Source organism: Mauremys reevesii, linkage group 3 (genome assembly GCF_016161935.1).
Source record: "Mauremys reevesii isolate NIE-2019 linkage group 3, ASM1616193v1, whole genome shotgun sequence".
NCBI classification, from domain to species: Eukaryota; Metazoa; Chordata; order Testudines; family Geoemydidae; genus Mauremys; species Mauremys reevesii.
The window spans coordinates 55,833,758-55,850,992 of NC_052625.1; the positions used below are offsets into that span (position 1 = coordinate 55,833,758).

Genomic DNA, 17,235 nt, shown 5'->3' on the forward strand with positions numbered 1-17,235 from the left:
AGTAATAACCAACCCATGGCTTCAGTGAATTCAACAGATTGTAAGTGGCATATATGGGATGCTTTAGGACTTTAAAAAAACCCTAAGTGTAATTTGTCAATAGAAGTAATGAAGCGGATTAATTTCCAAAGGGAAGCATTCCTGGAAACACATTTTAATTTTTTTTCCATAATATTGAAAGCACTTCACAAAAACTACAGCCTAATCCAACTGAAAGTGACAAAACGGTCTTTCTAATTGCTTTACCTTGCAGTTTTCTACTGAGTTCAAGTTTTTCCTGCTCCAGGCGCCTTATTCTCCTCTCATAAGCTTCTGTTGCTAAGCTATCCTCCAAAGTCCTTTGAACACTGGCATCAAGGTCCATAGCGGGTGGTCCAGCTGTAACTCTTAGACAACTGCGGTCTGAAAGCACACTGACAACAACAACAACAAAAAAAAAGGATTTTAAATGTTAGGTAATTTTAGAAAAAAAAAAAAATTCAAGCAATTGACCAGACCAGTAAATGATTGTTTTAAATTTTTCCATCACAGTAAAAAAATAACACTTTTTAATGACTGTAGCAACTTAATTAGGGAAACCAACGTTAGTTATCTTGTGAATGCATTTTTTAATGCCACAAGTAAAAAAAATTCTGATTAATGATAAGCAAAAAGGATAGTCTGGAATCAGCCAATTAACAAAAAGTCACCTTCTGAATGGTCAACAAGATCAAGATCTAAAATTATATTAACATATCAGCTTATATTAATTACTAATTTGTTTGCCACGTACTTTGAAGATCCACAATATCAATTTTAAGTATTATTATTAGATGGAAATTAGTGTAATTTGGTTGTCTCCTCTGTAATTAATTTCTCCCAGATTTCTAACTTAATTTCCCCCTTTGTAATGTTTGTTTTTGAAAAAATGACACAAGAAATTTCACAATTTAAAATTGAGACATATCCAGATCCTTCTCATAAAGACATGTATGTAAGTATATAATGAAAGCACTAGGAACCTGATTTTGCAAGCACTTATGCACATGCTTAATTTTATTTAGGTGAGTAGTTTATCTGAAGTCAATGGAACGTCTCATGTGAGTAACATTAAGCACATGTTTGCCAGAATCAGGGCCTTGGCTTTTTGGTACATTAGTATTTATTGTACCTCTAGGTAAATACTGACCAAAGTTAAACTTAAAACTTGCATCAGTTGTCACATTCATCTCAACAGTAGCTAATGTTCATTCCCTTTTCACTAGTACTGTCTAAGACCCTACTCTCTTTTTGTTCAATTTCCTCCAAAAGGCTCGCTTCTTCTAGGAAAACTATAAACTCTAGCCAACATAGTTAAACAACTTCTCAATTCCATTAATATTTAAGGGCCATGAAAGGACAGGAAAGAAAATAATTTAAAAAACAGTTAAAGCTGATACCTTCTCTGAGTCTCCCAGTGCATCTTATCTTACCTCTGTCTCTCTTTTAGGGTGAAATTCACATGTTGGCCAGAAGCTAGAATAAGATCTTAAAATAGGCCTTATGCTGGCTCTCTGCACAGGAGTAAATTGCACCCATAAGGTCTGGTCTACACTGCATGCTTCTTTCAGCAGCATGTAGAATACATACGTACTCAGCCCTCCTAGCACAGCTATAAACAGCAGTGTAGCCAGTGAGGCATAGCTTGGGCAAGCAGAGTAAAGACATGTCTGAAGGGTGTGAGTATGTATGCAAGTACATACCCTATGCCAGTGCATAATTTGTAATAAAAGAGGTGCTGGGGCTCAAGCAGTATTTTTACTTTCATAACTGATGGACCAAGCCCAGAGGTGCCAGGGCTGTGAACCGCCAAGCCTAGAGGTGTCAGGGGTCAGCCCTGACAAGCCCTGGCACAAATCAAGCATTGCCCTATGTGCTCTATATTCACACAAGCTGTCTCCCCCTGTCTACACTGCTATTTTTAACAATGTAGCATTCTGCTATCTCCCCGCTACTAGAGTCTTCCCCCACCACAGGAAGACTCCTCCCAGCAGAGAAAGGCTCTGGGCAGCTCTATACTGAAGAGCCTCTTCCTGCTGCAGGGAAAGGCTCTGCCAGCTCCCTGCTGCTGGAGCTCATCCTTAATGCAGGGAAAGACTCTGGCAATGGGGAAAAGCTGAGCCTTTCCCTGTGCGTCCCCCCTGCCAGAGTCTTTCCTTGCCACAGTGAAAGGCTCCAGCAGCAGTGAGCCGTTGAAGCCTTTCCCCAGCACTTCCCCTCTGCCAGAGCCTTTCACTGTCTGCATAGCTACACACTGCAGTGTCGACACAGCCTGCTTTTCACTACAGCATGTAGCTACTGGTACACTACATGTCACCACCACCTGAGGCTATGTCTGCACTACAGTGGCCTTGCTGCAGTTCACTGCTTGTAGTGTAGACGTTTGCTACAGTGACGGAAGAGGTTTTTACATTGCTGCTCCTAAATCCACCTCCTCGAGAGGTGGTAGCTAGAGCAATAGAAGAATTCTCCCATTGACCTAGCAATATCTATACAGGGGCACAGGTGGCTTAACTACATCTTAGGACATGGATATTTCATAACTCTGAGCAATATAGCTAATTCAAGATAAGTTTCAGGTGTAGACCAGACCGTAAGAGAATTGGCTCCTTGGGACAGGGTCTGATTTTAGATGTGTCCTATACAACTACTGAGCATATAATAATCTGCTTAATAAAAGCATTTTCCTCAACAGCCAAGTAAAGTTGTTTCTTCACTCTATTTTATAGGTTTATATAAACTTGCGGCACACAACAGATCAGAAGTTTAGCACATTCATGTATCCACCATACTTTGACTTACCAGCTACTTGTATATGTAAAACCCACAAATGGCAGATGATGACCAGAAAATGCAGTGTGTGTTGGTGGAGGCATTGTCTCCTAGGAGATAAAAGAACATTTGGGTAAGCTGAATTCTACCAATTTTGAAAAACATTACTGCATGGTAATGAATCATCAAATGTTAGTGCTGCTATTTCACTAACCAGATCCACAATTATCTTTATTTGAAGATTAAATATGAAACAGCAAAATCTAAATCTGGCTTTGAATTAAAAAAGATACAAATAGTTCACAGGAAGAGGACTTTTTATTCAAATGTGGTATCATTAAAGGTTATTATGGAAATTAAAAGCTGGTTCATTATTTTCTTTCTCCCTAAGGATTCTTGAAGATGCTGTCAGAGCACAGAACAGCATCTTGTATTCTTCCCTTTACTTTCCCTACCTCTTGAGTCAACTTGTTCTCCCTCTCTGTAGTCTGTCAATCCAAGTCCTGAGGTAGCCTAGTGATTCCCCTAGAGGGAATGTCAATCAGAGTGGTTGCTGGAAAGAATGACATGATAGGATGCTCAAAACTCTATCAATGGACTGAGCATGCTTCCTTCACAGCGCTTCTTGCTCCTGCCAGCCCAGGAACAACACACCAAGCTCAAGCCTTGAACTCTGATCCTCCGTTTGCTAACACTAAGGGTTAGTCTACGCTAGACTGTACAGATGTAGCTGAGCTGCTGTAATGCTGCTTTGCAAACACTCTATGCTGACAGGAGAAAGCTCTCCCATCAGCATAATTACTCCACCTCACTGAGAGGCAGTAGCTATGTTGGCAGGAGAGTATCTCCCGCCAACATAGCGCTGTCCACACCAGTGCTTAGGTTGGTGTAAGTTATGTTGCTCAGGCGGGTGGCTTTTCCACACCCCTAAGCGACTTAAGTTATACTGAAGTAAGCACTAGTGTGTACAAACCCTAAGATATCACTAGGCCACACAATTGCAATCACTATGGGGGTGGAGAGGGGTATGTACTCCAAATGCTTTAATATCCTCTTCAATAAGGGTGCAAGATTCATGCCTTTATATTCCTGTTTATCTCCCAGCTTTTCTTATGTAGTTGCATCCTATTACATCACCTTAATCACCAGAAAAAACTAATTTTGAAGACGACTATCACCTTGAAAGCTCTAAAAGGGTCTGTCATTTTAAGAAAGGGTTACATTTTAGGAAAAGATGAACAAATGTAAAGGTGGAAAGCAACTCTCTACATGTGTTTTTTATAGTTTTGCATGTTAAATCAAGCAGGAAAAGACTGAGAATAACATGTCATTCAGAAGAACCAAAGCCATGTTTTAATGACAGTTTTAGATAGCATTCCAGAAGAATCTTAACCTCTTGACACTCGGAGTCAAGAATTACTAGCCTAAGTACTGTAAGAATTTTTAAGAGATACAGCTTAGTACGCAACAGTCCACAGCCTTTTAGTGATTATGGATGAGTCCTTGTGGTCACTGATCACCAGAAATAAATTGTATTAAAATTAAAATGTGCGAAAAATGAATGTCAAAATCTATATAGTACTTTCTTAATTAGCACAATGGGCATTGTAAAATCTAAAGGATGGCTGGATAGAAACAGACAGTGAGAAAAAATTCCTTGATTTCTGCATTCTTTTCTATCCTCATATTTAGAAGATTTAAGTTTGGAAAGCTCTTTATCTAAATAAAAATTTAGAAAAACAACAACTAATCCATATTTTTGGGGAGTCAAATAACCTCTGATTACATCCCATGTTAATTTCAAATTCTAGTACCTGACATCTAATTAGAACATTCATTGGTGTGTACGAGAATTTCCATGACTATACATGCATGTTTGCTTTACAATCACTATTGCAGATAGTCTTCATATGCTCTCAGTCCCCTTCTGGGGTTCACAGATTGTACTTGTGGCGGAAGAATCCCCTTCCAAAACTTCATATCAGTTGAAGTAACAGTGAATAAATCATTCCCACTGATATAATATGAAAATTCACCAATCAGGGAGTAGTAGGAGTTAGAACAAAAGAAAGCAAGTTCAAAATTTCCTATAGAAGTGAAACACTTTTTTGGTCATGGGCAGAAATTTAACGATGGAAAACACACTTCAACATGCAAAAATCAAATGGTCGAAGACATTGCCCATAGTTTGTCAGATCCCAACTCCCTGCAATCCCATCCCATTTCTCCTTACTCTCACTTGGAAATCTTTATACTCAGATAACAGAAATAGTGAAAATAACATTAGATCATTCTAGAAAACACTCTTCCAAATTAAACTGGGAATCAAAATTTGGAGAAGCAATATTTAAACAGAAGACAAAATCTTTTACTATGCAAGCAAAGACAGATTTGGTAAATAGCTCAGGGAGCATATCAGAAGTTTGTAAAATTGGAATTCAGATTCATAATATCAAAATTTGAATTACTCCATTTACCTGCACATAACCCCTCATAATAATGACTATACCTACTGAGTGTGATATTTTATTTTTTACTGTGAAGCGACGTATTTTACAAAAAACAGCATCAAAACACCTCTTGAGTGGAATATAAACTTAGTATAAACAAGCCTCAAACATTCTGGTTTGCAAAGTACCAACATAATGCACACTAGAATTTAAAGGAACATGTAAGTAGTTTAGGAGTGAAATTAAGTTTTTGCCTTAAAAATAAAAGGTGGTTACAAAAGCAGACATTCATAAATTTGTTAAGAAATTATTTTATTTTAATTCAGCAAATACAGTTTTAGGCCTGATCCTGCAAACACTTATGCACATGCTTAAATTTTAAGCATATGAATAGTTCACTTGATTTCAACGGGACTAATCAAACATGCATAGTCTACTGAGGACTACAGTGACCATGGCTGATGGTGTCACAACAGGCATCATGTAGTGAAGTTCCCAGATCTGGCTCAAGCCTTTAAATCCATGATTATCTGGGATTGCCTTGCAGGGTCAGAGCAAGCACCCCTTTGTGTATTGATGGAGAGTTTCAGAGCACAGTGTGGATTTTTTATGCATCCTGATGATACAGCCAAAGAGCAGGTAACACAACTTTCAAATGTAATGAATGACTGAAGAAAGGCCAAATCTTTACAAGACTTACATTTCACACAAAGTCAAACCACGTTATGCTGAGGATTTGACTCCTGACAGCCCATATGGAATGTCTCTAGACACTCAAAGTCTGCCTGGAAGAGGGTCCAGGTTTCTGACCAATACAGAAATACAGGTAGTATATCGGTTCGATAGATCCTAAACTTTGTCTAAGCACAAAGACGTTTGTGTCTGTAAGCAAGACAAGGACTTCATGCAGGAGGAGGCAAGACTTATTCATTGAAGAACGTCCAATTTGCTACAACCATTTGAACTCTACTTGCAGCCTAGGTAGATGAACTAGTCAATGCTCTTCATAGTCCTTGATCCCACTTTACCAGAGATTCTTGTGGCCCAGCTCCGAGGTTCTGTACCCTGGTCTTCTGCCATGAGATGTTCAACTCTATCACACAAGTGGCATCTTGGAGACCTTGGAGGGTGACTTCTCCACAAGCAGGAAAGCATTGTTGACATAGTCTTGATTGGTGAATACTTCTTGACCAACCTTGATTCAGATGTGCGGCTCAGCACATCCTAATAGCCAGGCAGTAGCTCGACAGAATAGCACCGGGACAAGAATGCATCTCTGCCACACACCAGTGGTTGCTTAAAAGTGCCTTGGAACCAGTAGACATTGGTCTGCATCAACTGTTCTTAAGTGTGGGCATCAGGCAAAATACCAGCAGAATGGAAAGATGGCATCATAGCGTCCTTGTACAAGGACAAAGGATCTCACACTGAGTGTGGCAACTACAGGCTGACATCATTATCGACAGTCCCTGAAAAGGTCTTTGCTCACATTTTGCTTGGTAGGATGCAGCCTCTCCTCAAGAGACATTGTCATCCTCAGCAACCAGGTTTCGCTGTTAGGCAGTTGACAATAGATGCTGTCCTTAACCTTCTGGCTGAAGTACACCTAGAATTTAACCGCCTGCTTCGCGTGGTCCGTATCATCATCAAAGTGGCTTTACATTTGGTCCACAGGTCAGCGCTTTGGCTCACATTGAACGGAATGGAGTTCCAGATGTTCTGCTGAATGTGGTGCACAATCTTCACTCTGGTATTGGTGCAAGAGAGCATGTTGGGTCACAGCTTTTGCCAAGTTTTTACCCCGTGAGAATACCAACATACTGAAAGTTAAGCACATTTGCAGAACCAGGGCCATAAAGTTTTGGAGGCTTTTTTGGTGGGGGTGGAGGAAAAAGACGGAGGTGAGAGATGGACTTTGGAAGGAAGATATATTTGAAGTTCTCAAGTGATTTGGGGAACCCAAATACACTATAAATGTACGACTGCACAGTATCTGAAAAGGTAACTGATTGGTCTTATCTCACTGTATACAATTGCTGCAAAATAGCTAAAAATACATTGGATTTTAAAAAAATCTTTCAGATCTAGTAATTTAAGATTGTATTATTAACAATGTCTTCATTAAAAATTGTGCATATTATTGTGGCAAACTTGAAAGGGTCCCTTTTAAAAATAATGTCAATGTAGTATAAAAGTAGAATTGAGTGGAAAATGTTAAGCTTTGACCCCAGGTTCTACAATGGGATACACTAGCACAGACCCCTGCAATGTCCCACTGAGGTCATTGGGACTCCACAGGAGTGCAAGGATCCATACTACTAGACCACACTGCAGGACTGGGGCCTTTGTTTCTACCTTCATAATAAAACAAAGTAAATTTTTCAAAGCAGAAATGGGTGGTGGAAGGATTAAAAGAAGTGATCACAAACAATCTAATGAAAAGATGACATAAAGGAGATAGGATAGTTATCTTCAGTTATGTAGCTGCAACGTGTTAGATGCAGTTTTAAACCCCTGTAGGGTTTCTGAAGGAGTACACTGATGTTTTGTGGATTGCTGCAAAAGGATCAAGATATACATTTTCTGCAATTTGTGAGTTCAACACACTTATGCTGACAGTACCATAAATGTAATCTAAACGTATCACAGTACATACAAAACAACTATATTAAACAAATGTTGTATGAAGGTTGTAAAGTCAAGCACTCAAAAGCTAGAAAATGCCAGAATTGAGGTAGCCGTGCAACCTTAACTTTGCTTCCTTGTGCATATGCATGAGTATACAGTCTCTGATTACATCATCATATATTACTTTTCCATAGGATCCCTGCTTCATTCAAATTTACAAGATGGACAGTTATCAGTAAATATGGCAGCTAGTCAATATTTCCTTTTATCCCCAGGATTGAATGTGTGGCCCCTTACTTCATTTACTGCACAACATCCAAACCCTGCACCATATAAAAAAATTATTAATGTCCTCATAGACTTTACTATGGCACGACCATAGTATCTAAGTAACTTACAAGCATTAATGAACTTTTCTGAGAACACCTCTATGAGACAGGGAGGTATTATCATTCCCATTTTGCAGATAGGGATTGAGGCAAAGAAATATTAAGGCCAAAATTTGCAATAATTTTTTTTCAAATGTCCATTAATTTTGCGTTAGATTTTTCAGAGGTTCTGACAATCCACAGATCCACTTCAAAAGGAGCTGGAGGGCGCAGCACTTCTGAAAAGCAGACCTAGGTGTTTCATATTAGGCACCCAGAAAACGAAATCTAAACAATTAGTGTCCATCTGTGACAATTTAAGTGACTGGCCCAGTATCATATCAGATGTCTCTGGCAGAGGCAGGGATAGATTCTAGTTATATTCACAGTTAGAGTCAAATGACAATCAGAGGACCCCTGTTCCTTTCCTCCAGAGATCCTGTGGAAAAAATTGTATGTGATCAGGTACATGATGGCAGTATAACATATCTCCATACAGGCAACCTTAATTCTGGCACTTCTACTTTTGAGTGCTTGACTTTGCAACCTTCATGTTCTTTCAACATATATCTTTGTATGTATGTAAGGTTAAAAAACTTAAGAAAAGAAAAATGAAAAAAACAAACAAAAAAACCCACCATCGTGTAAAACTGTAGACATTCCCTGCACGACCTAAGTTAAGACCTTCAGCTATATAACACAGATCTCTACCACTTGAGCTGCAGTAGTAAGGGCCTTTCCACATTCCATTATGACAAAAGGTATTTTGATGGGGGAAAACAGCAGGAGCAGGGATTAATTTTGTCTATGTCCTACCTGGAGGTTCATGTCTGTTTGGCTGCATCAGAACAATATAGAACACTCAATGGAGCCTGGGCGCATATACAGTGCAGCTGTCATGTCCAGAAAATTCAGAAGCAAATGCTGAACAAGCATTACTGCACATGTGCAAACAGCAGACTTTTGTGGCTTATAATAAATCTGTACTTAGATTTCCAGAAAGCCTTTGACAAGGTCCCTCACCAAAGGCTCTTACATAAATTAAAGCTGTCATGGGATAAAAGGGAAGGTCCTTTCATGGACTGAGAACTGGTTAAAAGACAGGGAACAAAGGGTAGGAATTAAAGGTAAATTCTCAGAATGGAGAGGGGTAACTAGTGGTGTTCCCCAAGGGTCAATCCTCAGACCAATCCTATTCAACTTATTCATAAATGATCTGGAGAAAGGGGTAAACAGTGAGGTGGCAAAGTTTGCAGATGATACTAAACTGCTCAAGATAGTTAAGACCAAAGCAGACTGAAGAACTTCAAAAAGATCTCACAAAACTAAGTGATTGGGCAACAAAATGGCAAATGAAATTTAATGTGGATAAATGTAAAGTAATGCACATTGGAAAAAATAACCCCAACTATACATACAACGAGTCAGGAAAAAAATCTTGGAGTCATCGTGGATAGTTCTCTGAAGATGTTCACGCAGAGTGCAGAGGCGGTTAAAAAAGCAAACAAGATGTTAGGAATCATTAAAAAGGGGATAGAGAATAAGACAGAGAACATATTATTGCCCTTATATAAATCAATGATACGCTCACATCTCGAATACTGTGTACAGATGTGGTCTCCTCATCTCAAAAAAGATATACTGGCACTAGAAAAGGTTCAGAAAAGGGCAACTAAAATGATTAGGGGTTTGGAGAGGGTCCCATATGAGGAAAGATTAAAGAGGCTAGGACTCTTCAGCTTGGAAAAGAGGAGACTAAGGGGGGATATGATAGAGGTATATAAAATCATGAGTGATGTGGAGAAAGTGGATAAGGAAAAGTTATTTACTTATTCCCATAATACAAGAACTAGGGGTCACCAAATGAAATTAATAGGCAGCAGGTTTAAAACAAATAAAAGGAAGTTCTTCTTCACGCAGCGCACAGTCAACTTGTGGAACTCCTTGCCTGAGGAGGTTGTGAAGGTTAGTACTATAACAGCATTTAAAAGAGAACTGGATACATTCATGGTGGTTAAGTCCATAAATGGCTATTAGCCAGGATGGGTAAGGAATGGTGTCCCTAGCCTCTGTTTGTCAGAGGATGGAGATGGATGGCAGGAGAGAGATCACTTGATCATTGCCTGTTAGGTTCACTCCCTCTGGGGCACCTGGCATTGGCCACTGTCGGTAGACAGGATACTGGGCTAGATGGACCTTTGGCCTGACCTGGTACGGCCGTTCTTATGTATGTTCTTATGGGTGTACTTTCACAGGGACAGCAAGAAGCATCTCTCTGATGCTAGGACTGACCCCCTACCAAATTTCAAAGTTCCTGTTCAAAACCATTTTCACTCAAACATTCAAAAAATTCAACCTGAAGCAGAGATCAGGCATGGAAAATTTCATTTACAATGATTAAAAATTGGCACAGTTGTGAGCGATTTTGAGCAGATGGTTATAATCCACAGTTATAGAATAATAAAGTTACTTGAACATTATTATTATTATTCTGGACTAGGGGTATGTCTACACTGCAATTAACCACCAGCAGCTAGCCCATGTCAATGACTTGGGCTCACAGGGCTAAGGCTATGGGGCTGTAAAACTGTAGTTCTCAAACTAGGGCCCCCACTTGTTCAGGGAAAGCCCCTGGCGGGCCGGGCTGTTTTGTTTACCTGCTGCGTCCGCAGGTTCGGCCAATCGCGGCTCCCACTGGCCATGGTTCACTGCTCCAGGCCAATGGGGGCTGCAGGAAGCGGCACGGGCCGAGGGACGTACTGGCCCCCTTCCTGCAGCTTCCATTGGCCTGGAGCGGTGAACCACAGCCAGTGGGAGCCACGATCGGCTGGACCTGCGGACACGACAGGTAAACAAACTGGCCCGGCCCACCAGTGGCTTTCCCTAAACAAGCAGCAGCCCTAGTTTGAGAACCACTGCTGTAGATGTTCAGGCTCAGGCTAGAGCCAAAGCTCTGAGACCCCCATGGGGCCCGAGCTCTAGCCTGAGCCTGACCATCTACACTGCAACCTCACAGCCCTGCAGCCAAGCCCAGCAAGCCCAAGTCAGCTGACATGGGCCAATCACAGGTGTTTAATTGCATTATAAACATACTCTAAGCGTCTCATCCTGTAAACATATAAGTATATGTGTAACTTTCTTCAAGTGACTACCCACACTGACTTCTACACAACTTGAGTACATTTATTCATCTTCTTAAGTGTTTGCAGGATCAAGCCTCATTCCTTGGATGGGCATTTGTATCTGCCTAGTACACAGCATTGGTGGGTATCATACAGCACCAAAGCATTCTGAGATTTCAGCACGAAATTTTGGAAACCTCTGTAATAACAAGAAATGAAGAAAATCAGGATTTGGAAAAATGTCAATCTTAGACTTACAGAGTTTTTTAAACAATCATCATCCACATCAAAGTTTGATGTATCAGTTGGACTGCTGACTTCAGGGATGTAAGGTGCTTCACAGTTCCGAATGTTATCCCATTCAATCCCAACAAAAAATGGGTGGTTCTTAAAGTCTTCTATCCCATTTTGCCCAAGTCGATGCTCCCTGCTGCAAATGAGCCTTCGAATGAGGTCCTTGGCATTTTCAGACACATCTGTCACTTGTGCAGGAAACTGAAACCTCTCCTTAAAGAATAAAACAGGAGGAAATAGTTTATTACCAAGAAAATGTCACAAAAGTCAGGTTCCTTCGTGGTTGTTTCTGTACAGAAAAATAGGGCTTTGCAAATACTCAGGCTCTCACTGTTAAATGAATGCAATAAGTTTATAGGAAAAAATCTTCCCCAGATGATAAAAAGTATTGAAAGTGCAATAACTGTCTCCTACTTTTTTATTTATTCAAATGTCTCATGTACATTTTTGGAATCTCTCTTTGCCTCCAGGTGGAAGAATGTTTAAGGATCTCTTTCCTAAGCCAACAAATGGATCCACCAGCAAAAAATAGAACAAGAAGAGTGATGTAGCATAGCCAAGACTTACTCCTTGGAGTGAACTTATAGCCGCCATTGTATATCCAGGTTTTTAGTTTTGGACTATCTTATTCAAAAGCAAAGCCAGTTGCAATTCATAACCACAAAATATACTGTATGGAAACCAAATTTATATTTAAGATTTATGAACACGAATATGATCATTACATAAGAACTTTCTTTCTAAATAGACCTTTAAGCTAACCCCTTTTAATCACTAAAATTAGTTTACAAAAGATAGAAAAAACACTAACTTTGTGGTTCATTATTTTCCCGTAGGTCTCCACCAAGGACTCTGCATAAAAGGGCGTTTCTCCATAAAGCATTTCATACATGCAAACACCTAGGGACCACCAGTCACACTCAGGTCCATACTTCCCTTTTCCATCTTCCATGGCCTGCAGGATTTCTGGAGAGATGTAGTCTGGAGTTCCAACTGCCACCGAAGACTGGACCTGCAGTGTTAGCATTTCCATGAGTAAAAATGACATACACGGTTACAGACAGTAGTGCCAGTGGGTGTGGGGGATTGACAGAGGTTGAGGGGTATCATGTGCATATATGTAAGTTTGTAATTCAAATTATAAACAGTGAACTCTAGTACAAAAATTAGGTTTCTAAATAACAACTGATGAGAAAAAAAATGTTCTCATGTGTCTGAGCCACTTCAGTGTTTCAAACCTGAAGTTCTGAAAAAAATTATTGGGTATTCTAATAATTTACTTTTGCTGTGAACTATGATGAATGCCAAAAAGAAAGCAGTTTCTGAGTTTGCAGTTATAAATTAATTATTATCTCCCTGATAATCACACACATTCTTAATTCAGATGCTCCAGGGTATGATTATCACACTGGAACTACATTCTTGTCACATACACCACACATTGTATAAGTTTAAACACAGCACTGCAATAGGATGAAGTGAAATCAATGGTACCTGATTCTGCTTCTGCCAAAGCCCTGATCTGAGTGAAATCAATCAGTGCTTTGCCTGAATAATGATTATGGCATGAGGCTCAAAACTGGGTGTCTTACACCATTCCTATGGATATGTATTAATTTTGATTATATGCCCTCCCTTTATTAACTTTTATTAATGAAATGAAATAAAAATGCATTTAACAAAGACAGAATTCAAATAGAATGCAGATATACTTTGAACTGAAACCAAATACAACCATATTATAAAACTGTACAAATGCTATCACTGTCATTACTAAAAACGTTCACTTAAAAATGACATTTCCTTCACAAACAGGACTTCTTTGTGAGCAGAAAGGTCACTGGCAAGTAGAGAACGGAAAGGAAAGCAGATTGGGGGGGATATCATAGCTGTATCATTCTTTCTAATTTACCGTTCCATCTTCCATCAGTTTCAGACAAGAACCAAAATCTGCTAACCGAATATGTCCATTCATATCCATCAAGATGTTGTCTGGTTTAATGTCCCTGCAAATGAAATGTATTCAATAATTAGCATGAAGAAAAAACATAATGCATCCTCCTGAGCAATAACTTTGAAACTCGTTTTTTCATTCACTGGCAGTGCAAGATCATTAACTGAGTGGCTCACTACAGGACTTTATTCATAAAACACTTGCCCATCCAGTCGGTACATACAGTTGGAAATTTTTCAATGAAGCATCCAGGGATTTAACCATGTAACTCCCATTAATCATAATAATAATCATGTGGTCAAAGTCCACAAGTCACAGACAATTTACACCTGTATACACATAAGGAAAACAGTGGAAGAGTGTCTGCATAGTCCTATGCATTCTTTAGACTGTGCTATTATCCAAGACTTCACTAAAATAACAGATGTCTAAATCATTTCAAGATGTCTAGAGGAGTATTCTTAAGTGACATACTGGCACTAGGCTAAGAAAACATCTCCCATATGTAACTGTAGAACAAAGTTACAACAAATAATGTAAGCAGTATTAAGATTTAGCATCTTTCATCTATACATTTCTGTATTTCTATTATGTGTTCTCATGCCCAACACAAACACATTCTTTTATTCTAGTTCACATTGTCCTCTCATAAGGCTAGGTGGACATTCAATCTGGAATTAGTGACAATGCCATTTCATAGACCTGCTGATAGGTCTCTGAGGAGAATCCTGCACTAGCTTACAGCCTGCCCATGAAATTGTTGGTGATACCCTTGTGAGTAGTCAACTTGTGTTGGTTTGAGAACCCACTTTTATTTTCTGAGTCACACACTTTTAAAAAAAAATCTATTCAAACAAACCATGAGCACACAGAGCTACAGCTCTCCTGTAAGAAAGCAATGGTTTTATAAACCCCACATGAACTCTGAGAATTGTCATTCAACATTTCTTAAGCATAAACAATTAATTCAAGAAATCTGATGATCTGCCAGCCTAGGGGTGGGACTCCTGTATTATATTCTGTAAGCAACAGGATTGTAGGAACAGATGTCTTGTCTAACCTGACAGCCAGAACTTGGAGGCCATAAATAAATAGGGCCATGTTCACCATTGGCAGCTCCATGGAGCTGAACCCACATACGTCAGTTGTCTTTGATTCTGTGTGTGCTGCTTCTGTGATACCATCGGCCACAATAATTTCATAGGAGTCAATTTAAGTCAGTGGCGATTTGGGCTCTCTGGACCTGAAGTGTAAATCCATTGCCTGAAGTGGCATTATGACAGATTTACCCCAGCGTAATTAGGGACAGATTTTGGACCTTCACTTTCAAAGGTCCTAGTTATAAAAGTACTCCCATGAAATACCTCTAAGAGGGAAGAGTGGAGAAAGTGAGGGCCATAAAAGAACATATAACTTAAGGAATTTACAACATAAACTCTGTTAAAGTACTGATTTTATCTCAAATCTATAAAAGCCATGGGATTTAGAATTATGACTGACATCTACTCGATTTCAGGAGTCATTCCTTACAATTTAGTGGGTTTTTTTGTGGGGGGATTTGTTTTAGATTTTGGGGGGAAAGAAGGAGGAGGTGGAGGAGGAAGAGTTGTAGGTGTTTTTTTAAATGTTAAATTTTAAAAAATCTTTGATGAAAGCAAGTTCAAAATATTTTTAAAATATGTATTAAGTACAAAGTGAGCTGTAAAATTAAGATAATTTTTTCAGAGTAATGACAACTGTAATTAGCTGTTTGTGAATTTTTATTTCACCAAATTAGGTCTTGATTCCGCAAAGGGATCTGCACAGGTAGAGCCCTGCGCATGGATATAAAATTTGGGTCTGCATCCATCCGCGATCCACAAACATGGTTCACGGATATCTGCATCTGCAGATATCCGTGGATATAAAGCTGATAGCCACAGATTTGCAGGGCTCTATGCATAGGCATGAGGTCCATCCTTGCACATACCTTTATAGGATTGCGCTCTTCCTGTGTAAATCTGACAGTTTTTTATCTGAGGCTTTCATGTCTCCCAGGTAACTGAGTACACAGGGAATCTGAAATTCATAGATTAACTGGACCCAAATTCTGCAGCTGATTGTGTGAGGGCACACCCACATGGAGACAAGGGCAGAACTAAGACCTTGGTGGTTAGGCATCTGAATGAGGTCCAAATGCAATATATATTTTAATTATACAAATAGTACAATACAAATAAATAATAATTAAAACACAATTATAGCATTTGCCCATTAAACTGCATTTCTCAAAAATATGGCAAAGGTATTAAATTCTCATCCTACCCTGACCCAAAATATTCAAAAGGAAGATCATGAATTGACTGCCACAACAATGTTAGCTTTCAAAGATCTGAGCTATTTATGAGGCATAAGAACAAAACAGGAAAAATTAGCAATTGAAAATACTAACTTTATTTCATTCTTATAATAACCTATAAATGACTAACATATAAATTAGAAACAAGGTGGCTGAGGTAATACAGTATCTTTTATTGGACCAACTTCTGTTGGTGAGAGAGAGATGAATTTTCAAGCTCACACAGAGCTCTTAGACGTCTTAGCTCTGCTTAGTTTAAGAAGAGCTTTGCGTGAGCTCAAACGTTCATCTCTCTCTCACCAACAGAAGTTGGTCCAATAAAAGATACCACCACGCCTAACTTGTCTCTCTCAAATCCTAGGACCAATATGGTTACAACAACACTGCATACAACCTATAAATGACTAATCAACTTTTTTTTCCAAATGTTGGCAAACAGTAAACTGAATTATTCACAGGCTGAGACCTTAGTGGGCTTTGCTATACCTCAGAGAAAAATTGTTAAGACTGATTTATAAACCTTTGTAATTAAAGGTTTATAATGGGAAAGATGATAGACTCTATAGCACTAGGGGTAAAATGTCAAGCTTTACACACTTTTTATTCTTTGTATTAACTTGTTATAGTTTGTAACAATAAAAATAGGGTTAATTTAGTGTTTTGAGGGGAATTTATTTTGTCAAAAACTGGTTGCGCTTTAGGTTCTGATACTGCACCACTAAAGTCAATGGGAGCTTTTACCACTTCAACAAGTGTAGTATCAAGCAGAAAAGAAATTAATGAAGATTTATACAGATGCTAACATTTATTTGTTATGGTTGAAATTGACAAAAGTACATGTTTTGAGTTTTCTGTCTACTTTCACAGATCGAAGCTCCTGACTCAATCATGATGCATATTAACAGAAACACTTCTGTAAAAAGCAGAACTGTCCCTACAGCTAATTCCTCCTGACTGTCCCTTTCAAGGCAGTCTTTTGATTTTCACAAAGTTCTCAGATAAAATTATTACTGGACATTGGTCCACTTAATCCCCTACTTCACAAAAGTACTTGGAAGGGAACTCTTACTACTGAAGCTGTGAAGTTTCCTCATTGTTTATGCCTACACCCTTCCTAGTCATGGAGATTGCTCCATTCTTTGCAGTTACACCAAAAAGCATGCAAAAAGACAAGAAGAAGGTGGACGTTCAAGGGAATCCCAGATCTCAGCAGCTATGCAAACCTGCATCTCCCTTGGCTACTGACCTTCAAGCTTAACTTTGACTCAGAAAAAGGATACCACAGAGTACA

The 17,235-nt window shown here is 39.1% G+C and overlaps 1 protein-coding gene across 8 annotated transcripts in view; it reads right to left on the reverse strand.

The window, feature by feature from the left end:
* CDC42BPA (CDC42 binding protein kinase alpha) overlaps positions 1-17,235 on the reverse strand; it is a 334,994-nt gene that overhangs the window by 125,989 nt on the left and 191,770 nt on the right. For all 8 annotated transcript variants that reach the window (XM_039528858.1, XM_039528856.1, XM_039528855.1 and 5 more), the window contains exons 6-10: positions 13,565-13,658; positions 12,464-12,664; positions 11,617-11,865; positions 2,821-2,900; positions 247-413 (exon numbers count right to left, since the gene is read on the reverse strand). In XM_039528858.1, the coding sequence (XP_039384792.1) occupies positions 247-413; positions 2,821-2,900; positions 11,617-11,865; positions 12,464-12,664; positions 13,565-13,658 (791 nt within the window). The remainder of the gene's footprint in view (positions 1-246; positions 414-2,820; positions 2,901-11,616; positions 11,866-12,463; positions 12,665-13,564; positions 13,659-17,235) is intronic.